The sequence below is a fragment of the Pungitius pungitius genome, chromosome 10 (genome assembly GCF_949316345.1).
Source record: "Pungitius pungitius chromosome 10, fPunPun2.1, whole genome shotgun sequence".
Lineage (NCBI taxonomy): Eukaryota > Metazoa > Chordata > Actinopteri > Perciformes > Gasterosteidae > Pungitius > Pungitius pungitius.
The window spans coordinates 18,289,139-18,313,715 of NC_084909.1; the positions used below are offsets into that span (position 1 = coordinate 18,289,139).

Below are 24,577 nucleotides of genomic sequence, written 5' to 3' on the forward strand. Positions count from 1 at the left end.
AGTCCCGTAGCTAGCTTGTAAATATTAAAAGTTAGTTTGTAATTGTGTAATATTTTTAATCGTAGCCCTTTTTCATTGTGGACATTTGGACTCTTGGTCAGAGGGGCACAATTTTTCCACAAGTTCCGTCACTGAAGAATATTTTGCAAGCATTAACTTCACATTAACATGCTACATTTGTGAAAACTGTAAGATTATGAAGTCATATTGTTTAGCATTAATCGCAATTCATTTTGACTTGAAGCAGTGCTTTTTTCTAGTCAATGTAGAAAACATGTAGTATACATGCCTGTTGTTTTTCAGAAAGAAAATGCCAATTAACATACAAACGAACTTAGTGGGGTAAGTTGAGTGCTAATTCCAGGGTTCTACCTATTTCTGTTTCACGTCAAGTCTGACTTTCTCTTTGAACATATTTACAATATATAACGTAAATCTCTGTCATGAATTTGCTTAAGCTATTCTTTCTTGGGTTTCATCTCAAATGACTGATACCTCATCTTATCTCCTGTTCAAAGTCCTGCACAGATGTAGTTCAGTCGAACAACAGACAAGATACTGGTATTCTGATAGCTAAGCAATGACTTGCAGGGCAGCCCCGATGCTCATCCATCACATTCTCTGGTGCACTTGACCTTGCGGTTGCAAATGAGGCCCATAGACAAACCTGAAACATTGATCAATAGGACCCAAAAGGCTGTGGTCACAAGTTTATACATGTTGAGATCAGCAGTGGTTATAGAAGCCTCTACGTAAAGAATAACATTCAAACTATATTTGTGATGCATGTAATGGACCACTCATTCAATAACTCGAATCAGTCAGCCCGTCATCATTTCATTATTACACCCAATAAATACAGCAACATTAATACATATTAAATAATAATTTGACCTGTATTAATAGGTCAAACTTGATGATGGAAAAATCCACCTTCCAAAGATGAATTTTACTTCTAAATTACACGACACCTACGTATTGTTATTGATAAACTTTCTGTGTCTGCAGGCCAATGCTGCATATAAATTATTGCAGAGCTTCTTAGTGTCACTCAGATCAGAATGTTCTGATGAGATATAAAAAAATGTAACCCCTCTAAGAAGTCCCACCAGCTGTGTTTCCGGTCATTTCTAATTGCTAGAATTATCCCACTGGTATGGTTGATACCATGATCATATATTATAAAATATATCAAGCCCTTCCTGATATTGTTAAATAGCTTGAGATTGTATCGATTGTTTATTTTGAATGCAACTAGTTTGATCAAATACAAGTATAAGCAGTTGTATGAGGCGCGGCACCATCATTTCTAAAACGCAAACATCTTTAGGAGACGTCTGTCTGATGCACATAAATTCTCCTTTTTATTTGAGCTTCTGTGCAATTATCCAGTTTAAACATGATACATAGTGCATGCACTGAATAGTTATCTAATATAGACAGTTGCACAACTAAATAAAAGGTCCTTTGAGATGGAGCCCCATACTTCTTGATGCCAGCTCCTTTCAGCACAAATCACTCAAAGCAAAATATCAGGGGTATTTCATGCCTTGAACCCACTCAAACTCATACTAATGATATATAACTTTATACATGTAGCATTAAAATGTGGTTTAGAAAGTAGTTCTGCTAGCTCTGTTCTGCAATATTTCAGTTCCTGCTAAGAAAATTGGAGTCTCAATGTTACAGCAGAATTTTAATAAAGCGCATTTAAATATTAATTGAAGTGCTTTTACATTTTATATATATATATAAATTTAAATGCCAGATAAGCTTGAAAATGATGACGTTTTATTAGCCACTTGGTAATCTAATATTAGATTACCAAGTGGCTAATAAAACGTCCTCATTTTGAAGCTTCTGTTTTTGAGTTTAGTTTTTCCAGCCCAAAACCATTTTTATGTGGCAAACAAGGCAGGAAATGACCTTTGTGATATGACTTTTTCTGCTGGTTATTCTATGACACACACACACATGCACAAATACACCAAATGCTGCTTTCTTAAAGTCCCTGATAAACAAATGAGAAATCAGTCATGCTATCATTTTTTTTTATTATTGTGTTTAATTATGTATGTCAGCTTCATTCTCACCTTTTTTGTTTTTTAGTCTTCCTTGCTTCCTCAGCATATTTCTGTTTTTCGTCCCCCCACCCCTCCTGCTGTTCTCTCCTTAGTCAAACTCAGAGAAGTCCTCATGTGTTTTACCGCCATGACCTGATCAACCAGCTACAGCATAACCACGCTCTTGTCACCCTGGTGGCTGAGAACCTTTCTGCCTACATGGAGACCATGAGGCAGTTCTCCAAAGGTACGTAGTTGCTCCGGGCGGTGCAGCGGTTGTGTGTGTGTGTGTGTGTGTGTGTGTGTGCACAGTCTGCAGTTTAACTGGTGGTGTGTGTGTGTGCTTTTACAGAAGAGCAGGCTGAGTTTGACCCTCAGACGGTCAGACCAGGAAGCCGCTACAGCCATGTGCAGGAAGTACAGGAGCGACTCAACTTCCTGAGGTACGTCATATCACGTTTTAGCAAAAACTGCCTTCGTTAATGAATATTTTTCATCAACGAAATAAACACTAACGACTTTTTCCAAAACTAAACTAAAACAGATCTTAAAAAATAAAAACTATGACTAAATCTATGCTAACTTTTGTTGACAAGACAAAAGTTGGTGGTGACGAAGTCGCAATACCCAACAGACATGGGCAAAGTTGGTTCTCATGAAGTCGGCGGAGCTTTACACCCTTGCAAATGTGTTAAATTCCCTTGCAAATAAATGCTTTGCTACTTGTTAAAAGCCAAATCCTTTCATGTAATGATTTTCACAAGTAATTTATCTTAGCTCAAACAAACACTTCATCCATTTGTTCCTGGCTGGGCCCCTCTGTCAAATTTTAGAACCCATTGTGGCCTGCGAGTCAAAAAGTTTGCCCACCCTGGTATAGAGCTATCCTAGGAGGGAAATCTAATGGACAACTTAAGTACTGTAAGGTAGACTATTATGCAGTTGTAGACACAACGCAGGGGTTCCTGGGCCTGAGAAGGTAAGGAGTTAATATGGCTATTAGATGTGACTAAAACGAGACAAAAATGTAATTAGTTTTTGTCAACTAAAACTAAACTACAACTAAGTTTTAGTCATTTTAATCCTAACATGCATTTTCGTCTAATAAAACTAAGACTAAATCAAAAATAGCTGCCAAAATTAACTGCTTAGTTATCAATCATATTCTGCATTATGACATGGCTGAACTTTGATCAGGATCAAATACCTCATGTGTTGGATCAGCTGCATTGTTTCTAGATCCTTAAACTTAGTCAATAAAGCTACACATTACATCTGCAGTCGTGTCTTTCAGCTACTGAGCCACTCCATTGAAGTAGCTTGTTCAAGGACAAATGTGGGTAATTAAGGAGCAGCAAGTGGTACCCAGTGACTTCACCCCACCAACTACTATGATTCAAGTCAGGGAGGAACTAAATGACCCCCACGGGCATATTTCTTTAACCTTCCAGCCACCAGTCCCTGATATTGATTTCCCCATTTTGTTATTTTTCAGGTTCCTGCTGAAAGATGGTCAGCTGTGGCTCTGTGCCCCTCAGGCAAAGCAGATCTGGAAGTGTCTGGCTGAGAACGCAGTGTTTCTCTGCGACAGGGAGGCCTGCTTCAAATGGTACGGTTTGATTGAATGAATTCCTTACATTTTTGAAAAGCAGCAACATGTGTGTTTTGAACAGAGGTGGGACAAAGTCATTTATATGCAAGTCACAAGTAAGTCTCAAGTCGTTGCCCTCGAGTCCTGAGTCTAGTCGAGTCAAAGATGAGGCAAGTCCCAAGTCGAGTCAAAAGTCAAAGCCAACAAGTCCCAAGTCGAGTCAAAAGTCAAAGCCAACAAGTCTCCAGTCGAGTCCAAAGTCTTACCATTTTAGTTTCGAGTCATTTCAAGTCCTCTTATTATAGTGGGGACGGGGAACCCTGGGTGATGGTGCGCTGCCTCACAGACCTAAACTACGAAGGGAAGGGTAATGGTGGATCGACTGTGACTGTGTTATAGTACTTTAAAACGGACGTTGACATACTGTTGGCGAGGATTTCCATCTGAGTCTGAATCCGGGTTCAAAAATCCCGATTTTTGTAAGCATGAATGAGCTGTCTCGTTGATACGGTAAAATGGACTGCAGTGATTGGATGTCGTGCAGGCAGCGCGCGCTCTCTGCATACAGGTGGCGCACATTTTTTTGACACATGCAGATAAACAGAGCGGCGCGGCCGCGTGAAAATGTTTCCCCCCAGTTTTCATGGGAAGTAGCAAGTCTTCTCGAGTCAAAAGGCTCGAGTCCAAGTGAAGTCACGAGTCATCGATGTTAAAGTCCAAGTCGAGTTGCAAGTCTTTGTACGTTTTGTCGAGTAGAGTCTGAAGTCATCAAATTCATGACTCGAGTCCGACTCGAGTCCAAGTCACATGACTCGAGTCCACACCTCTGGTTTTGAATGCTATATTTCCTTTTCACCTGCCACCTAATAGGTACTCCAAGCTGATGGGTGATGAACCAGACCTGGACCCGGACATCAATAAAGACTTCTTTGAGAACAACGTTCTACAGTTGGACCCGTCCCTGCTGACGGAGAATGGCATGAAATGTTTCGAAAGGTTCTTCAAGGCTGTCAACTGCAGGGAGGGCAAGCTAGTGGCAAAGCGCAGGGCCTACATGATGGATGACCTGGAACTAATAGGCTTGGACTACCTTTGGAGGGTGAGGAGAGAAACATTGCAATGGGGACACACAACCTGTGTTTACTCAGAGGGAAGCCGAAGGTTTATTTTCTTTTTGTTGTATACTTTTTAATTCGGTTTTTAGAAACTATTAGAAAACCATCAGAAACTGAAAGATCTTAATTTAGTCACTTTAGTGTCACAGAATAAAAGCGATGGCCCTTTTTGGGAAACAAATTAGACGTATGATTAAGTTCTGACTGCATAACTCTCTCTGTGGGTGGGGGTGGGGGTGTGGGTGGGTGTGTGGTCCCATTGTCCCCTAACAAAACTCCAGCAGAATTCCTTTCATTACCTTAGAAGATATATGTAGAAAAAACTATTCCGAGAATACATATCCGCCTAAATAGACAGTCTCCCTCTGTCCCAAAAACATCTGAAGTTGCTTCTTACATTATAAGGTTTGTGGCACTTATGTCAGGTGGAGCTGGGTGATGAAGCATTTATTTTGAAAGACTTTGCCTTCATCTATTGTTGCTTGGTTTGAACCTCATTTGAAAGTTGCTTTAAGCCAAAGAATAAATGTACCTTATTATTTCAGGCACACAATACACTCTGTCTTGACAATACTTAAGCTTTGATGTAATGGAGCACACGTGAGCCTGCAGTGTTTCACTACTACACACTTGGCATTGTAACCTTGAGGCATCAACAAAAAGTAGTTGACAGTGGACACAAGGTATGAGTGCCGCTGCATGTATTTTTATCCTGTAACAGGATACAATGTTGTAGTATAATCGGCTGGATGAGCACTAGTGTCGTTGGCAGCTCCGTAGCTATTGTTAAGAGGTTCCATTAAATGGTGTTCGTAGATCGATTCAGAAAGAGAAAGGTAAGGATAAAGTGTTCTGTGGAAAAACACTAAAACCAGAGGCTCAAGAAGCTTACTTCATTTAGAAGTCAACTTTTCCATGTCATATGGAATACACTATTCTTTCATTGAACAACAAAATCAAATGGTTTAAGTGAAAAATGCTTTTAAAATGTATTAGAAATGTTTTTTAATGCATTTCTGCATATGACGAGGTAAAAACTGCATAATTACCCCAACATTTCCAGCTAATTCCCTTATATTCACAGAATTTTGCAACCAAAGTCAGAACTAGTCAGGGATCCATTCCCCTCCCCGGAGCCTTCGCTCTCCTTGAGTCCGAGTGGACAACGAGCACTTTACTAAAGTGCTTTGTACCGCCACGGACATGACTGCGTGAAAGTAAAGTACGATGAATGAATTTATTCATTTCTATATTCTCTCAGGTGGTAATTCAGGGAAGCGATGACATCGCCAGCCGAGCAATAGACCTGCTGAAAGAGATCTACACCAACCTTGGACCAAAACTACAAGTCAATCAGGTAGATTGGTTCAAGTTTTTTTCATTTTTCTTCTTCTGCTTAATCAATTATTTCTTTTTATTTTCCTCGATCTGATCTGCTTTCTCCCAAATAGACTCATTTGATGTGATCTAAATTGTATCATGTTGTACCGGTTTCCTCTCAGGTTGAAATTCATGAAGATTTCATCCAGTCATGTTTTGACCGTCTGAAGGCGTCCTACGACACGCTGTGTGTGTTAGATGGAGACAAAGACAGCATCAACTGCGCCCGTCAGGAGGCCATCCGCATGGTGCGAGTTCTCACTGTACTCAAAGAGTACATCAATGAGTGTGACAGCGATTACCACGAGGAGAGGACTATACTTCCTATGTCAAGGTACAGCCATAAGATCAACGTGATTCTTTACACGGCTCTTATTGAAACACCGGTGTTTATCCTTTTCAGTGTTTCTCCCAGTAACAAAAAGAAAAGGTGGCATGACTGTTTTCTTTCAACAAAATTTCATGGCTGTTTTCTGTTTGTTTATTTTTGTCTTCCAGAGCCTTCCGTGGGAAGCATATCACATTGATCGTCCGCTTTCCCAACCAGGGGCGTCAGGTGGACGACTTGGACATCTGGTCGCACACCAATGACACAATTGGTTCGGTAAGGCGCGGCATCCTCAATCGGATCAAAGCCAACGCAGCACACACAAAGATAGAGCTTTTCATCGGTGGCGAGGTTGTTGACCCTGCCGACGACCGGAAGCTGATTGGGCAGCTCAATTTAAAGGACAAAACGGTGAGTGTTGCAAAAGCTCAAGCATATTAACATGTGTAATATATTTTTTTTACTTTTTTAAAATACGAATTGCTACCCACGTTGTCCTGGCTTAATGGTTCTTTTGAGGTCAGAATTCACACAATATTATTTTTTGTGTGTAGCTGATCACGGCCAAGCTGACCCAGGTGAGTGCCAACATGCCTTCAAGCCCGGACAGCTCATCTGACTCGTCCACTGGTTCCCCTGGTAACCACGGTAACCACTACAGCGATGGCCCTAACCCCGAGGTGGAGAGCTGTCTTCCTGGTGTGGTGAGTGAACAGCACACACACTGGATTAAAGCTGGGGTCTGCAACATTTAAGGAGTATTCTTCCTCAAAATCCAGCCCTTCCTCATTCAAAGGGCCTAGCCGGATTAGCCCCAGAAAATGCTGAATCAGTAGTAAATCTGCCAACAACAGCAGCTTGTTGAGCTCCTGCCTTGATGGCAAATCATGTTTTGTGTTCCAACCCCTGTGTCAATAACGCTGTGGTCTACGACACCGGGGGTTGATCAGTATGTGGACAGCAATACTGTTAACACCCCTCCACCTTGTTTCACAGATCATGTCCCTGCATCTGCGCTACATCTCCTTCCTGTGGCAGGTGGCTGACCTGGGCTGCAACCTCAACATGCCGCTGCTCCGGGATGGAGCTCGTGTTCTCATGAAACTCATGCCCCCAGGTATACAGGAACCTGTGCTCTCCGTATTTTGCAGCCAATGAAGGCATGAAAACATAATGACGCACCTGGACGATACTTATATTCTGTCCTGCGTATGCTCTTCCCCTTAGATAATACTACCGTGGAGAATCTGCGAGCGGTGTGTCTGGACCACGCCAAGCTCGGGGAGAACAGCCTCAGTCCCTCGTTGGACTCGCGCTTCTTTGGCCCCTCACCCTCACAAGTGCTCTACCTCATTGAGGTGGGTCGCAGTTGTCTACTGCTTCACAAGTTGCTTTTTTTACCTTTTCTTAACTGACCTGTGAAGTAACATATAACCATTGTGGATGGATTGGTGTTTTAACAGCAGGAGTAAAGCTCCTTTAGGAATTATGCCAAGGGGACCAGGATATGCCACTGATCCATTTGTGGTTTTCAGTGTGTTGATCTACAAAAAGCTTCATACTCATTTTTGCCATGTTCCAGGTTGTTTATGCTTTGCTGATGCCAGCCAGTGCCACTCTGGGCGAGGATGCCAGTGACTTCCAGTACAACTTCTTAAAGAGTGGCGGACTGCCCCTGGTGTTGAGCATGCTTACCAGGAACAACTTCCTCCCCTCGGCAGACATGGAGACACGCCGCGGAGCTTACCTCAATGCGCTTAAGATCGCCAAGCTCCTGCTTACCGCCGTAGGCTTTGGGCATGTGAAGGCTGTGGCAGAGGCCTGCCAGCCCAACGCCGAGGGAAATATTCCCGTCTCACCGGTTAGGACACACACAACTCCAACAAACGTACCTGTATGGCTAGCTCTTCATCTCCAACTCGTTTTAATCTCTCTCCACGCCGCAATCACCTTCCTTCCACTGTCAACAGATCAATCAAGCCACTCACGACCAGGCCCTGGTCCTCCAGAGTGCCCTGCAAAACATCCCTAATCCGGCCTCAGAATGCATGCTGCGCAATGTAGCCATCCGCCTAGCCCAGCAGATCTCTGATGAGGTCACAGAAAATGTAAGGAAATGGTTGGACATTTGTAAGAATAGAGTGAACAAGTGATGATAATGCATTTTAGAGAATAGTTTTTCAAGGCACCATTGACAAAGATGACAATCTTATGGGACTACTTTTTTCACCAGAATTTCTTCCAGGCATCGAAGTACATCCCAGACATCTGCGTTATCCGAGCGGTACAGAAAATAGTGTGGGCATCAGGCTGTGGCACAGTGCAGCTCGTCTTCAGTTCAAACGAAGAAATCAGCAAGATATACGAGAAGGTAAGTTCCCTTTGAATGTCGCTCCTTGAGAGGGTTTCCGGTTTTTGTTGACTAGTTTAAAGTAGAAAAGCATAAGTAGCACATTAGAGTAGTTGTGCACCACAGCGTTCCATAATGGATGCAGACAGTAAAAGCTTGCGGTACAAACCAAGAGACAAAGGACTCTTGATGGGCTTTGTGGACTTTCAGGGGATTAGCAATGTCGAAAATGAAAATTGTTCCTATTTCTCATCAGACCAATGCAGCTAAGGAGCCAGATGGGGAGGATGAGCAGGTGTGTTGCGAGGCCCTGGAGGTGATGACACTGTGTTTTGCCCTCATGCCCACGGCTCTGGACACACTCAGCAAGGAGAAGGCTTGGCAGACTTTCATCATTGACTTGCTGCTCCACTGCCACAGCAAGTAAGTACACATGAAGTCTGAGTTCCACACCCAAAGCGAAGATCCACTGACCTCGTCAACTCCAGTCATTCATAGTTTTGATATTGTGACGGTGATGTCGTCCACAGATCTGTGCGGCAAATGGCCCAGGAGCAGTTTTTCTTGATGGCGACTAGGTGCTGTATGGGTCATCGACCCCTCCTCTTCTTTATCACCCTTCTCTTCACCGTGCTGGGGGTGAGCGGCTGTTGCCTCGTGATGTACATCACTCTAGTGTCATAGGTTAACTGCTCACAATACCCTAATTTTAAATTGCCCTGTGTCTAGAGTACAGCAAAGGAGCGAGCCAAACACGCTGGAGACTACTTCACTTTACTTAGACACCTTCTCAACTACGCCTACAACAGCAACATCAACCTGCCAAACGCTGAGGTGCTGCTCAACAACGAGATCGACTGGCTGAAGCGGATACGGGTAAAGCAGCCTGTTAATCGCTTTTTTCATCCCGTGTGTTGTATTATGAACAGTATCAACTGATATAGCTCAGTGCGGGGGCAGATTTGATGGTACACAAACATGTTTCATGAACCAGGATGAGGTCAAGAGGACAGGGGAGACTGGTGTGGAGGAGACCATCTTGGAGGGTCACCTCGGGGTTACCAAAGAGCTTCTGGCCTTCCAGACACCAGAGAAGAAGTATTACATTGGTTGTGAGAAAGGAGGAGCTAATCTTATAAAGGTAAAACAAACAGAACCACACCTATAAATGTCATTACGGTTTCGTTTCTGATAACAGTACTTAGAGAACGTTTCCTCCTCCCTTGTTCATTAGGAGCTGATCGACGACTTCATCTTCCCGGCATCCAATGTTTACCTGCAGTACATGAAGAGTGGGGAGTTCCCCACGGAGCAGGCCATCCCAGTGTGCAGCAGCCCTGCCTCCATCAACGCCGGCTTTGAGCTCCTGGTCGCACTGGCCGTCGGATGCGTCCGCAACCTCAAGCAAATAGTCGACACCCTGACTGACATGTACTACTTGGGTATGTACACAGCAGTATGGCAGGTTCACTCGATGGATTGTAAACTACATCATGCATGAGGGTCCCTTTTCCTTCCTCTCTCAGGCTGCGAGACGCTGACAGAATGGGAGTACCTGCCTCCGGTGGGGCCGCGGCCCAACAAAGGCTTCGTAGGTCTGAAGAACGCCGGAGCCACCTGCTATATGAACTCTGTCATTCAGCAGCTGTACATGATCCCTCCAATCCGCAACGGCATCCTGGCCATCGAGGGCACAGGCACCGATGTGGATGATGACATGTCAGGGGATGAAAAGCAGGAGAATGAGGTATAGTGGGGGGAGGGGGGGGGAGATTGTGTTGGAGTAAAGCTTAATTTACCAATCCTGTCATCATTTTGAGTCTTGTGTCCCCGTGCACACAATGACTTGCAGTGGCAACTAGTAATAAACACTTTTGCCCCATATGTTTGGTCTCCACAGAGTAACGTGGATCCTCGTGACGAGGTGTTCAGCTACCACCATCAGTTTGACGATAAACCCTCCAGTAAGTCGGAAGACAGAAAAGAGTACAACATTGGGGTACTTCGTCACCTGCAGGTCATCTTTGGCCACCTGGCTGCGTCCAGACTTCAGTACTATGTCCCCAGGGGATTCTGGAAACAGTTCAGGTATTGCTCAGACTCTCAGTAATGGAGCATGTTTCCAGTTTGGCAGTTGTCTGTGTCTTACACTTTCATCTCCGTACCTTCTCTCTTAGGTTATGGGGTGAGCCGGTGAACTTGCGGGAGCAGCACGACGCTCTGGAGTTCTTCAACTCTTTGGTGGACAGTCTGGACGAAGCTCTGAAAGCCCTGGGCCACCCGGCCATGTTGAGCAAGGTTCTGGGCGGGTCCTTTGCCGACCAGAAGATCTGTCAGGGATGTCCCCACAGGTGAGTGCTGTCCTCATGTGCTCAGTCCCTAGAATAACAAAACCTGGGTTGTCACGCTGCTAATGGTGTTTTGCGTTGCCAGGTATGAGTGTGAGGAGTCGTTCACAACACTCAACGTGGATATTCGAAACCACCAGAACCTGCTGGACTCGATGGAGCAGTATGTCAAAGGAGATCTTCTTGAGGGAGCTAACGCCTACCACTGTGAGAAGTGCAATAAGAAGGTGAGAATGAGGCCCCCTAATAGTAGAATGGCATAAGGAGGTCCTAATGAAATCACTTCAATGGGACTTTTCAATAGAGGTAGTCCGTAACATGTTTTCTCTCTTGGCCAGGTGGACACGGTGAAGCGCTTGCTGATAAAGAAGCTGCCGCCCGTCCTGGCCATCCAGCTGAAGCGCTTCGACTATGACTGGGAGAGGGAGTGCGCCATCAAGTTCAACGACTACTTTGAGTTCCCCAGGGAGCTGGACATGGAGCCGTACACGGTAGCTGGCGTGGCAAAGCTCGAGGGCGACGACGTCAACCCGGAGAACCAGGTTATCCAACAGAACGAGCCCTCCGAGCCCACGCCGCCCGGCAGCTCCAAGTACCGTCTGGTTGGAGTGCTGGTCCACTCGGGCCAGGCCAGCGGCGGACACTACTACTCCTACATAATCCAGAGGAACGGTGGGGACGGCGAGAAGAACCGCTGGTACAAGTTTGACGACGGCGACGTGACCGAGTGCAAGATGGACGACGAGGAGGAGATGAAGAACCAGTGCTTCGGAGGGGAATACATGGGCGAGGTGTTTGACCATATGATGAAGCGAATGTCGTACCGGAGGCAGAAGCGCTGGTGGAACGCCTATATCCTGTTCTACGAGCGCATGGACTCACTGGACAAAGACAGCGAGCTGGTCAAATACATCTCTGAGTTGACCATCTCCTCCACTAAGCCGCATCAGGTCAAGATGCCCGGAGTCATCGAGTGCAGCGTCCGCAAGCAGAACGTCCAGTTCATGCACAACCGAATGCAATACAGCCTGGAATATTTCCAGTTCATTAAGAAACTTCTGACCTGTAACAGTGTCTATTTAAACCCTCCTCCAGGTAGGCTCCCATCCTCAGCGTTTGCTGCGAATTCATGAATCAGTGGACTGTATATTAATTGACTAGGACTAAATGAATCTAAGTAACCGGTTAACATCGACACAAAGGGGGGGGACGTTTTAGAAAACGTGTGGCCAGTTTCACTTTTTCTTTTCTATTTTTCCAGGTAAGATCTCACTGCGATAAAAACAACACTGAAAAAAAGTGTACAAAACTTAAAAAGTTTCCTTAAACAATCTCAAGTAGGATATCCTAAGCCAATAAGGGGCTGCACAAGTAATTGGTGTTAATGTCTATTGCTGTTGCGTTAAGCTTGTTCAGTCCTTTATGTGTATTGTGTGATGTGTCCTCGCTGCACATAACTCTTCCAATCATGACTGCATATCCACTACACCCACAGTGTTAAGCTCCTCTTAACAATATAGCGGCCATTCTGATTGTTTTCCTAATCTGTCTTGCTTGTCTCAAAATATATTTAAAGTTTATGTAAATGTACAGCATCCCAGTAGAAATGATTGGTCAGTAGCATTTAGTACGGACTTCCCAGAAATGTTCTGCCTCTGTAAATGCGTTAAGAGCCACCGCCCTGTAATGTTCCACAGGAAAATACATTTTTACCCAGAGATCACTTGACATTTCTAATATCCTCTGATACAGTTTAGTTACAGTCCACACATTGGAAAGACCCAGACAATTTAGACTTGAAAAAACTATTTTTATTTCAAATGAAGTGTGCTGGAGGTGTGAGCCGACACAAAGAGGAAGTGCTCTTGGCAAAAATTCAGTCATTTGATCTAACGCCGAGTTAAAAAAAAGAAGCTTTTTTACGTCTCTTGGCTGAGCGTCCTAAATTGGTCAGCTCAAGTACTTCTAAGCAAATTACCAGGAAGATTGTCTGTGTGTATACTTTATCATTGCACTCTTGTTTTATCAGGACAAGACCATCTTCTGCCAGAGGCAGAGGAGATTGCTATGATAAGTGCTCAGCTGGCTGCGAGGTTCCTCTTCAGCACAGGTTTTCACACCAAGAAAGTAGTCCGGGGTCCTGCCAGCGACTGGTAAGCTCTGCCCGCCTCTGCTGTGTATCTGGTTGTTTTCTCCCTGCCTGGTCCTCCTCCCAAACTACATCCTCTGTGCCCTTCCCTCCTAGGTATGACGCCCTGTGCATCCTGCTGAGACACAGTAAGAATGTACGCTATTGGTTCGCGCACAAAGTCCTGTTTGCTTACCCCAACCGCTTCTCGGAGTACCTGCTCGAGTGCCCGAGCGCCGAGGTCCGAGGAGCGTTTGCCAAGCTCATCGTCTTCATTGCCCACTTCTCCCTGCAAGACGGCCCGTGCCCCTCCCCCACCGCCTCGCCCGGACCCTCCACTCAGGTTTGGTGCCAACTATGGGGATGGGGGGCTTTTAATTTGATTTATTAGTGCGCTGCAAAGCTGTTTTGAATCACAATAAGAGGATTAAAGCAGTTTCCATCTCAGGTGATCACTGTGAGGTTTCCCATCCTGCACTTCTTGTTGTGACCTGTGTCTTTGTGTCTGTGTGTCTGTCTGTTTTCCTCGTGTTATTTCAGGGCTGTGATAACCTCAGTCTAAGTGACCATCTGTTAAGAGCCGTTCTTAACCTGCTCAGGAGAGAGGTGTCTGAACACGGCCGTCACCTGCAGCAGTACTTCAACCTCTTTGTCATGTATGCCAATCTGGGTAAGGAGCTCTCCTGACTAGTACACCTGTTGCGCTGTGAAGTGTGCGAGCAGGGCAATTAGCAATTCTTTACCTCATTTGCAGGCCTGGCAGAAAAGACACAGCTGTTAAAGCTGAACGTCCCCGCTACCTTCATGTTAGTCGCTCTGGACGAGGGTCCCGGCCCCCCCATTAAGTACCAGTATGCAGAGCTGGGCAAGCTCTACACTGTGGTCTCCCAGCTGATCCGCTGCTGTGACGTCTCCTCGCGCATGCAGTCCTCTATCAATGGTGAGTTGTTGTGGGTTTTTTACTCTGCAACCACACCATATGGGATAGGAACTCTGAGCTTGTTATGGTTGAATCACCGAAGCAGAGTTGGAGCCCGATGAGGATTTTCATCCTTACTCAGGATCTAGTGACTGACAAACCAGCCACTCTGAGCATCTGTGTCGTGTACGCCGAGCTTAGAGCTGAGGGCTTTAATTGACAGCCTCACTTATTAGTAACTAAAATCATTTCAGATGAACTACTTTCCGTTGCTCCAGGTAACCCTCCCCTCCCCAACCCGTACGGCGACACCAACCTGACGACCCCGGTGATGCCGGTGCAGCAGCTGGTGGCGGAGATCTTGTTTGTGAGGACCAGCTACGTGAAGAAGATCATCGAGGACTGCAGCAACTCTGAGGAGACAGTGAAGCTGCTCCGCTTCAGCTGCTGGGAGAACCCTCAGTTCTCCTCCACAGTGCTCAGCGAGCTCCTCTGGCAGGTAAACCTTTCCCGCCGGCTATCACTCTGCAGGTGGCTCGCTCCCAAGTGTCTGCCCGACTTCAGATTGTGCGTGTTGTGCAGGTGGCGTACTCCTACACCTATGAGCTGAGGCCTTACCTGGACTTGCTACTACAGATCCTGCTCATCGAGGACTCCTGGCAGACGCACAGGTCAGAACGATTGCCCTGGTGTTTCATGTACGAATGCTGCATTGTTTTGTTTGGTGTGATCAGTGGGTTTGTATGTTTCTCCCCTCCCCTGTTTGCTTGTGTAGGATCCACAATGTGCTGAAAGGCATTCCCGATGACAGGGATGGGCTGTTTGACACCATCCAGCGCTCCAAGAACCACTACCAGAAACGGGCATACCAGTGCATCAAGTGCATGGTGGCCCTCTTTAGCAACTGCTCCGTGGCTTACCAGATCCTCCAGGTACACTTAGTGACGGATGGCTCTGTCTCTGTCTGTCTCTCAGCTTGTCACTGAAAGGAAAATTGTTGTTCCCCTTAACTGATGGTTAGCGCCTCTCACTTCGCTCAGTAGGTGGCTGATATTCTGGCAGACACTGTAGACTAAAAGCGCCACAGCTACAACTGATTAATGCGGTGGAGACTCCCAGGGAAAGTTTCCCGTGTGTCCAACGCTGTGCTCTGTGACTCTCAGATGGGTGGACTGGTCCACATCTTTTCTCCGGTTTGCAGCAGATGCAGCTTGGCGACTTCTTAGGCACCATAAGCACAGTCTCAGCATGCATGGCACCAATCTAATCTTGTCTGTTAACATCTCAATATCATTTAACGAAGGCCGGCTATCAGTCCGGGGGAAAAAAAGGATTTCCATACTCTTCACACAGTTGTTGCTTCTCTACTGCTTTCCATCTCTCTGAAACATCAACAAACATACGCCCAAGATTTACAACAGAGACACTTTTTTTTATTTTGATCTGTCCAAGCACAACACTAGAAAAGACAAATTTCCTGTTAATAAAGCTGCGCTTGTTGCATTGTGGACAGGTGCAGGTGGAGCTGCGATTGTAATCAGTTTCCTTCTTGTGCACACAGAGCAATGGTGACCTAAAACGGAAGTGGACGTGGGCGGTGGAGTGGTTAGGGGACGAGCTGGAGAGGAGGCCGTACACGGGGAACCCCCAGTACACCTACAACAACTGGTCCCCGCCAGTCCAGAGCAACGAGACCTCCAACGGCTACTTCCTGGAGCGTTCGCACAGCGCACGTATGACACTCGCCAAGGCCTGTGAACTTTGTCCCGAGGAGGTAAATGGCATTAACATTGTTCCCCGTCACAGACGTTACAATTACATTTACATTAATCCCCCAGTTTTAAGGACTGTGCAAAGGGAGCCGGATATTATTGAATACATTTGCAATGTACCGGATGTAGGCTGACAGTAGAAAAACATCTGTAGTTCTGAACAGCTGTGCAAAATCGCTGTGGAACTTTCATGATTAAGACAATAGAGACTGGGGTCTTATGGTTGCATAAAAATATATGAATAATGGAAAAACCCCACAGTAAAACATAGCTATCCGATGCTGCTGTTTAAACAATGGTGTGCAGTGGTGAAGGTAAGAGATCCCATAGAATGACATACTGAACAGCTCTTATCTGGGATTTACAATAAACACTGAAAGTTTATTTCTAAGGATTCATTTGTTTTTTCATGTATTTAAATATGAAGGTTGGGTTTCTGGGGCTTGTTGATGTAGTTGATTCTTTGTTGCCAATTTTAAAATCTAACATTTATCAGATGCATTGGACCTATTAATTGTTTCTAGCAAGCCATTAAATGTTAAATACCGGCCCTACGATACAGATGACTATGTTTGCTATGCTGAATATGTTTGGTCTTGATTCATGGCTGCAGTTCACGATGCATACAAATAATTTTTTTGTTCTCACGTAAAATAAGTTACTTGTATTTATATGTTGAAAAATCCAGTCAAATTGACACACTTCTCCTGTAATATTCCATACACAGCTCAAGTGTACTCAGGGAAGCCCAGGGAAGGTCAGTATTTCCAGGCACCACAACATAAAGGAAGGAAAAACAAATCTGTTTATTCTTTGTTTTTTTTAAGACAGAATTGGCAGAGAGAATAAATAAGACCAGTTGGCTGATGTTTAGTTAGAAATGCACAGTTTAGAGTCCCCTGTAGCCCAACTAGTCATCAGTGGCAGAGGCTAGAAGCATTGTCATGTGACGTCCTCAAAGATTTCCCCATTTTCGTTTAGTAGCTCTTCCAATATGCACATGTGATAGAAGTATTGACATAAACACAGACCCCATAAACCCTTTACGCTTTGAGTCGTCAACAGTTTAATTCCCAGTATATACCTGCAGCGTGTATTATTGTTGTTCTGTTAACTTCTCAAACCTGTACGTAATGTGCTGGCCACACCGATCTAGTAAAAGAGAAGGTGGACAGGCTGTAACTGGCATGAGAGACATCCTGTAAAGCACCCAGTGATCGGCCAAAGCCTCGTCACTGCCAGTATGCGCTTCCTTTACGCCCTGCATGTGATTCAAAGCTCTGAACCTCAGCTCTACATCCCTACTTAGCTGTACTGTGCTTTAGGACAGATTGGCTTCTCCATGCCAAAATACTAAGTGGTAGTTACCTTTTAACTGGGGGAACCACTCCGTTTAGGAAAAATAAGACAATTTGATGAAACGACCCAATATTTTTTCTTTTGTATTTGTGTAAAATCTCAGGCAGGAAGAAATAAAGCAGGTTTTGGTGTTATCTATTCGCACACAAACGTTTACATATTATACATTTGTGTTGATAGCCTGACAGGATCTGTTTTATTAACGTCATGTTGTCATATATTAATGTGTGTGTGCATATGTTCAACATAACACCCTGGCACATAGATACATATTAATATAAATACAATAGCAGGATGCCCTATGGGTAAGGTCCAGCTTTAGTACACACACACACACACACACACACACACTATCCCATTCAGACCTAATTTACTCTCCAGCGTAACACAGTTGGAAATGGGGCTTTCCCACACAACCCCTCTGGTTTCACACTGATTCCCCAGCAGCTTAACATCGCTGTGCACATTTTCTCGAAGCGTGTTGCATTTTGAAGTTGTTGAAATTAACCTGTGATAACGCTGATCTCATGTTTGCTCAGGAGCCGGACGAACAGGAAGCACCCGATGATCAAGACTCGTCCCCGCCCGAGGACACCTCGCTGTACCCGCACTCTCCTGGGACGGCCCAGTTTCAGCAGGTAGCGTGTCAGGGTTCACGTCCGCATGGCGGCCGGTGACGTATGCAAGGCATTGTGGGTGCTGCTGTCCCGTTTACCGTTGGTTTTCTTATTATTGTGGCGGAGCAGCGAGTAGGAACCTAATCGATTTTTATAATGATATTTAAGCAACATTTGAACGTATTTATTTAAACTGTTAAGCCGCTCACGCTGATTTCCTTCAAATTATCCCCCTGAACAGAACAACCACCCCCATGGGCAGCCGTACACGGGGCCCGCTGCTCAGCACATGAACAACCCTCAGCGTCCCGGTCCGGCCTCCGCTCCGACTCCCGGCCCCTCCCAGACGGCCCCCGGCCCCAGTCCCACTCCGGGCCCCGGCTCACGAGCACAAGACAACTGGGAGAGCACAGAGGAGGCCCCGGCCCCGGCCCTGGCTCCCACACCGGCCCCCGCCGCGCCCACCACCGCCACTACCCCAGCGCCCGCCCAGCCCAAGGAGTAACATTCCCCCCCCATCCACCCCCCTCGCCCTCTGCTGTGCCTCGAGCCTCAATGTCCCGCTCTCTTTCCTCTCATCCTTCGGTCAACAGAGCTCCTTGCCGGGTCCCTCTCTCTCTCGTTCTTTCTCTCTCTCTCTCTCTCTCTCTCCTCTCTCGGGCCCTTGGGCAGGGCTGAGCCAGGGCTCCCATCTACTCTCCAGGCCACCTATCTCCCATTGGCCCTCTGGGTGCCCCTCCCCTGGCTGCCCTGACTGCGTGACAGGGGGCCCCACAGGAGGCTGCGGAGGTGAGCGGAGTGGACAAGAGTTCTAATAAAGAAAAAACCTGAATCAGCTGACGCGCTTGTCTACACGACGAAAAGGTGTACATAGTATGTTAATGTTTCTGACTGTTCAGATCCCCCAGTAGCATAACTCTGTGTGGTTTGCTGTTTGGGAGATATTATGGAAGAAAAAAAAACAAACAAACAAACAACAAACAAAATGGATATTATAAATAAGAAAAATGCCTAAAAAAACTAAGAAGACAACGACTCCTGTTTGTTTTATCACCCATGCTCAGCAGCAGTAGTTTGTTCTACCATCAGACGGTTACTGGTCATTCAACTGTAGAAGGACGCATTGTTATTATCATAATTATATTATTCTTAAGCTCCTTGGCAACCTTATGACCCATGCCAAATCAACTCACGAGCTGTGGTTGGTTTTAGTGTGAGATATGGAATGGTTGGGTGGACTTTTACGGTGTTTTGGTTGATGTGAAAAAGCAGTGATGCAACATTGTTCTGAAACTCATTGCCTTTTTTTTTTTTTTCCTTTTCTGTTTGTTCTGGTAATTAATTCAACCCTTTTTGAGGCTCTAGTTGATGCTGTGACATTTAGCATGGCTTCTCACCAGAATAGTGTAGCCCAGGGGGAGACTTGTGATCATAACAAGCTGAAGCTTAATCCACATCTCCAGAGGGGTGTTGTTACCCACAAGTTTTTTTTCTTTTTTTTTTTCTACTCATCTACCCCCTCTACAACAAGGGCGATATTTTGAACCAATGTATGAATAAGTGGCTTTTCAATTGCACATAATAATCCTCCAACTTCAACATTTGGTAGTCCATTTTCGGTGGGTTAGACAGCTTAGCTTTCATTGTTAGGAATTCTGAAAAATGAAACACATATGCAACAGAAACGCTGTGCCGGATTGGGGGGGGTCGTCACCTGGTTTGTGACACTGGTTTGCGTCTGTCTCTTCAATGGCGCCGAGTCGTAGACAGACCCGTTGGCCGTGGAGCTGGTCGGGTTCAGCGCCCCTCGCCCTGCGGCCCCACAGAGGGGTCGCACCGTAACAATAGCGGCTCGTTAGTCATCTGCAACATGAGCTAATTTCTAATTCTGTAGGAGTAAAAGGTAAACATCAGTAAATACTGTAATTGGTAACTTGAATGCATGTATTTTTTGAATCTTTTTTTTTTTTTTGTCAAACATACCAAATACTCCTGCAAATGAAAATATTCTGCCCATCGTATTATATTTAAATATTTTGCTCTTATTTTATAGAATTTATTTTGTTGTATTTCACAAAAAAAAATAGAATTTGATTTAAGAGGAACATTTTTGTCCTTGTGTTATTTTTAAAGGAGATATTGACTGTACAGAGTTCTGCGCCCTGTTTTTTGCCGACTTTTGTTTTGGCCATGGTGTGACGTTGAATTCTGGAGCTACAGTCGCGATGTGGACTTTCACTTTGTGAGGTTTTTTGTGCACAGAAATATAACAAAAAAAGCATTGCGCCCTTAGCAAATAAAGAACATGGAATCTTGCCCGTGTGTCATTTTTACTTGTGGATAACATCTGCCAAACAATGCTGTTGTACACATGAACAAAATGCCTATTTACATTGCGTGATAAGACCTTATTAGAAACAATGCAGTGTTTTGTGCTGCAGCTGAACAGTAAGGGTAGGATATTAGTGTTTGCATTGTCTCAAACTGCCAGCTAGGTGTGTTGCATCAGTGTGACTAAAACAGCCTGCCAATTACACCTGCACTGAGTTGCATTATGGGAAATGTAGGAACCAGTGTTTGGCACATGAAGTGAAAGGTTTAGCATTATGGATATTATTGTTTTTAAAGGCAAGAAGTTATTCAGCATTTCTCAAGAGAAACAATCCCCTCACTATTTGAGTGTTTCATCTGATGTCTCCTACACCAGTGGTTCTCAACTGGTCTGGATCCAGGACCCACCATCACCCCTTAATGACAAGCCGCGACCCTAATCGAGGAACATTCTCACAATCAAGTTCATAGGATGTTTAATTATCCTAAAAACCCAATGTCCCCCATATTAGAATGGTTTGACCCAACCTGCTGAAAGCATGGACAGACGCCGGCAAAAAAACACTCCGCATTTAAAAAAAAGTCCCTTCAAAATAAAATCACAGGATGAATTTTTATTTTCCCATGCAAAGGCCAGCACCCACTAGTTGAGAATCACTGTCCTACACTGTTACTTGCTCCAATAGCAGTTTGGAGTTTCATCGTAATGTTAAAATAGCCCTTAAAAGCACAGAAGCTTTTTTCATGTTCTATTGTGATTGTGTGGAACCAGAAATGAATAAAAGGCAACGGTTCTTTTGGAACAGGATTTTATTAAGAAAGTCGGATTTAGTTCTCCTTCTCCTGGACGGTCTTTGTTCCACGCAGTCTGCCTGTACGACGGGCAGCGATGAGACCGACCTTGCGACCAGCAGGTGCGTCCCTCCTGATGGTTGAGGGTTTGCCAATATGCTGATGGTTACCACCACCGAAGGGATGCTCAACGGGCTGCACAGAGGGGGACAAAAGACACCAGTTTTACATCCTCACGTTGAGCAGCACAACAAAAATCCACTTTCTTTACTGAGTGCAGCTCTAAGGTTATAAATAAATGAGATCTAGAGACCAAGCACACAAACAAGCTCTTATTTAAGAAACGGTTTTGTTATAAAGTGTTCAGTGAGACAAATTTTGGACTCTAAATATGAGGGATTAATTTTGAAATTAAAAACAGCAGAAGGGTAAAACCAACACCATCCAACTGGGATTGAAAGTGAGTGGTCATGGCTTCTCCATTTAAGAGCACATTGCTCAGCAGTCTGAGTGCACTCAAAATGTGCCCGATCGAGTCCGTCTGAAAAGGCCTCATTAGCTATTGAGACCTGCGGGGAGCCATGTGAAGTACCATTTCTAACATAGGGCTTCTCTTCATTAGAAACCGAACAAGAGATTCTATACGCTACATTTGGAACAAAACCACAAAAACTAAAATTTCAAGATTTGACTGACAAAAGAATCCATTTAGCAAAATACGACCAAATAAAATGCTTTAATAGATAAACCCACTCAATAAAGATTGCCATGATCCCTCATCCTCTGGACTTTGTCAAGTACCTTCTCTCCATAGACAGAGATGCAGCGTGCTCGTGTTCACTTACGTTCATAGCCACACCACGCACACGTGGCCAGCAGTTCCTCTTGGCCTTGTACTTGTGGTAGGCACGACCTGCCTTCAGGATGGGCTTGTCAATACGACCACCTCCAGCAACGACACCTTAAACACAAAAACCGGGCAGCGCTGGTCAGAAAATGCACCAAGGCTCACATTGCACAGATGGGTCACTACAAGGCGAGCAGGAAACATCAGATCCATTGAAGACACTTTGAGCCTCCTCACCGACAACAGCTCTGTTGGCAGAGGCGATGACTTTCTTTGAGCCGGAGGGCAGCTTGACTCTGGACTTCTTGGTCTCCGGGTTGTGGGAGATGACTGTGGCGTAATTTCCTGACGCGCGGGCCAGCTTGCCTCGGTCACCGGGCTTCTCCTCCACACAACAGATGATGGTTCCCTCGGGCATGGTGCCAACGGGCAGGACATTGCCAATGTTCAGCTGAGCTGTGGAATTAAAACAACGCGTAAAACACAGGCACCACACGCTTAAAACATTGCTAATTTCTATCCAACAATGCCCTTTTACAAGTATCTGCTATGTCCCGTCACACTGCGATCATTCGCCCACCAATCGGCTGATGACCATTTTAGTGAAGTTTGATTGATAGCCTCTATGATGGTCAGCCATATGATGCGCATATGGTTGACCATATGCCATCCAATGTCAAACATCGTCAATAGGCATTTTCCTGCTTTCTCTCCTGCTCTATAATTTGCTCAAAAAAGAGCACAAGACACTCAGCACGTGATCTTAACTTCTGCCCCCCTCTAAATTAGTTTCATTAAAAAGGTACAGCTTTCCAAGTACTGCTGCCCAGCGACATGCAGACATGCTTATTGATCTGCCAGGAGGGATGACTTAACAGATCAAGTGATCAGAAGAAACTGCTTCCCACTGACAAGCCCCAAAAAAATCCAGATCAGTGCACCCTTACAACTTTAACCTTTAACTGTAGGTGAACTAAATTCACCAAAACGAGCAGACAACGTCAATGTTGTGCTGTCAAAAAATGTTCATTGTTACAGCAATCAAACAAGTGGACGATGACAACTCGAAAATACTTTGAACCTCAAGTGATCCTGCATTGACTTTAGATAAACGTAATTAAAACTTTTATGATGTGCAAACACAACTGCATCTACGATGACCCCTTCACCTGCGAACCACGTTGGGTCACACACAGCAAACAGAGTGGACAGCAGACTGGTCCCAGCGGGTACAGCGTCTCACCTTTCTTGCCGCAGTAGATGAACTGTCCGGTGTGAATGCCCTCAGCAGCGATGAACAGCTCTGTCCTCTTCTTGAAGCGGTATGGGTCACGGAAGGCCACCTTGGCCAGCGGAGCACCACGGCCAGGGTCGTGGATGATGTCCTGAGGAGAGGGTCAGGGTGGAGGAAAGATACGTCAGTCCGGGTTCAAGTGTGACAACTTTAATCGGCTACTAAACAAGGCTTTCAGGTTACCTTCACGATCCCCTTGATGTAGCCATGACGTTCGGCGAAGTCAATGTGACGGAGTTTAGCAGCACCCTTCCTGTGCTTCACGTGGGCTTTGAACACGGAGCCCGCACCTTTTCTCTGTCCCCTGATCACACGTCCCATCGTGTCCTGAAACCAGCGGGACAGCGTTCAGGCCTTGTGATTAATGCTAACGGCTAATGACTGACTTACACACACAAACACACACACGTTGGTTACGTGGTTAAACAGCCACGTTCTGATCAAAGCAGCGAAGACCAACTTTATCCCAATTTTTTAACTTAATTAATTATACTTGAGAGCAAACAGTTGATGCTTCACACGGCAAGCTAATGTGTGCTAACCGGGCGACATGACCCGGGGTGTCGTTAGATAGTAACGGCAGTGTACTGCGTGTACCTGTAGTTGTCATTTAATTAAGATACCTCGCTTGTCCCCACTGTTTACTTAAAATGAATAAACTCAGAAACGTCGCGCCGGTTGCGGCTGTCGGCCATTGAGCCGCTAAACACCGCAGTTACTGCCCCGTGTCCCCGCGGAGCAACTCACAACCACAAATAAATGCTTCAGAAAAGATCTGCCTACAAAATACTCAGTAAAATGTAATGGTAACAATTCAGCGGATATTACAAAGTGTTGTATTACAGTGGATGAACTAAGAAAAACCTGATTTAGAGGAGATTTTGTGACGGGAATCGGACTGAAGATGTCATACCTAAACTCCGTTGACGGAAAGAGGAAGTGTAAGGGAGGTGCGGAGGTTTTCTTCCGGATAACTCGCCGCGGTGCATGCTGGGAGTTGGAGGCAGATTAATATTGACGTGTAGGAAAGTACACTCAGAATTTGTTTCAGAAAATTAAACTCAATTCAAAAACATTTCTAAGGTTTACCAGCTGCAGTTTTTTTAATTTGAGCTTGTTGAAGACCAAAACAAAACTCCCGTCTTGTGTCAGAACAATTATCTTTCTTTGCTTACCATTTATTTCTGACATTATCATTATTATGGGCAGATTTGTTCGTTTTACCAATCATTTAAGTTGTGAGCCCTCCTTTCTTTTGTTAATTAGGGATTCAGAATATTTGTTCTTACCTTCTTTTGCCTTGTGATTAGGATATGATATATAAAATGTATAGATTAACAATC

The 24,577-nt window shown here is 45.1% G+C and overlaps 2 protein-coding genes across 12 annotated transcripts in view; one reads left to right on the top strand and one right to left on the bottom strand.

Annotated features, from left to right (window-relative positions):
- The window catches only part of usp9 (ubiquitin specific peptidase 9), a 33,644-nt gene extending 13,358 nt beyond the window's left edge, over positions 1-20,286 (top strand). For 3 of the 11 annotated variants that reach the window (XM_037489410.2, XM_037489412.2, XM_037489411.2), the window contains exons 14-48: positions 304-342; positions 2,177-2,310; positions 2,416-2,506; positions 3,559-3,672; positions 4,525-4,753; positions 6,031-6,126; positions 6,272-6,483; positions 6,648-6,888; positions 7,032-7,181; positions 7,474-7,594; positions 7,705-7,835; positions 8,060-8,338; positions 8,448-8,585; positions 8,711-8,848; positions 9,084-9,250; positions 9,358-9,466; positions 9,557-9,703; positions 9,822-9,968; positions 10,062-10,269; positions 10,354-10,574; positions 10,728-10,915; positions 11,005-11,178; positions 11,261-11,402; positions 11,514-12,270; positions 13,205-13,328; positions 13,421-13,646; positions 13,844-13,973; positions 14,058-14,243; positions 14,477-14,721; positions 14,805-14,893; positions 14,998-15,154; positions 15,784-15,996; positions 16,722-16,751; positions 17,893-17,991; positions 18,212-20,286. In XM_037489410.2, the coding sequence (XP_037345307.1) occupies positions 304-342; positions 2,177-2,310; positions 2,416-2,506; positions 3,559-3,672; positions 4,525-4,753; positions 6,031-6,126; positions 6,272-6,483; positions 6,648-6,888; positions 7,032-7,181; positions 7,474-7,594; positions 7,705-7,835; positions 8,060-8,338; positions 8,448-8,585; positions 8,711-8,848; positions 9,084-9,250; positions 9,358-9,466; positions 9,557-9,703; positions 9,822-9,968; positions 10,062-10,269; positions 10,354-10,574; positions 10,728-10,915; positions 11,005-11,178; positions 11,261-11,402; positions 11,514-12,270; positions 13,205-13,328; positions 13,421-13,646; positions 13,844-13,973; positions 14,058-14,243; positions 14,477-14,721; positions 14,805-14,893; positions 14,998-15,154; positions 15,784-15,996; positions 16,722-16,751; positions 17,893-17,991; positions 18,212-18,475 (6,136 nt within the window). In that variant the 3' untranslated portion in view covers positions 18,476-20,286. The remainder of the gene's footprint in view (positions 1-303; positions 343-2,176; positions 2,311-2,415; positions 2,507-3,558; positions 3,673-4,524; positions 4,754-6,030; positions 6,127-6,271; positions 6,484-6,647; positions 6,889-7,031; positions 7,182-7,473; positions 7,595-7,704; positions 7,836-8,059; positions 8,339-8,447; positions 8,586-8,710; positions 8,849-9,083; positions 9,251-9,357; positions 9,467-9,556; positions 9,704-9,821; positions 9,969-10,061; positions 10,270-10,353; positions 10,575-10,727; positions 10,916-11,004; positions 11,179-11,260; positions 11,403-11,513; positions 12,271-13,204; positions 13,329-13,420; positions 13,647-13,843; positions 13,974-14,057; positions 14,244-14,476; positions 14,722-14,804; positions 14,894-14,997; positions 15,155-15,783; positions 15,997-16,721; positions 16,752-17,892; positions 17,992-18,211) is intronic. The other 8 variants (XM_037489414.2, XM_037489415.2, XM_037489417.2 and 5 more) reach the window with 6 other exon arrangements.
- An 807-nt stretch (positions 20,287-21,093) lies between these two features.
- rpl8 (ribosomal protein L8) lies at positions 21,094-24,264 on the bottom strand. Its single transcript, XM_037489421.2, has 6 exons — positions 24,148-24,264; positions 23,418-23,561; positions 23,184-23,325; positions 22,178-22,396; positions 21,939-22,054; positions 21,094-21,288 (listed from the first exon to the last, which is right to left on the bottom strand). Exons 2-6 carry the CDS (start codon positions 23,553-23,555, stop codon positions 21,130-21,132), a joined length of 774 nt encoding a protein of 257 aa, XP_037345318.1. The 5' UTR covers positions 23,556-23,561; positions 24,148-24,264; the 3' UTR covers positions 21,094-21,129.
- Positions 24,265-24,577: the final 313 nt, after the last annotated feature.

Bases quoted from the DNA above. Each gene is read 5' to 3' on its own strand.
- rpl8 (XM_037489421.2), bottom strand. From the start codon at position 23,555: ATGGGACGTGTGATCAGGGGACAGAGAAAAGGTGCGGGCTCCGTGTTC. The intron at 22,397-23,183 runs GTGAGACGCTGT...TTAATTCCACAG, and splicing joins CATCTACTGCGGCAAGAAAG to CTCAGCTGAACATTGGCAAT. The intron at 22,055-22,177 runs GTGAGGAGGCTC...TTTGTGTTTAAG, and splicing joins TGCCAACAGAGCTGTTGTCG to GTGTCGTTGCTGGAGGTGGT.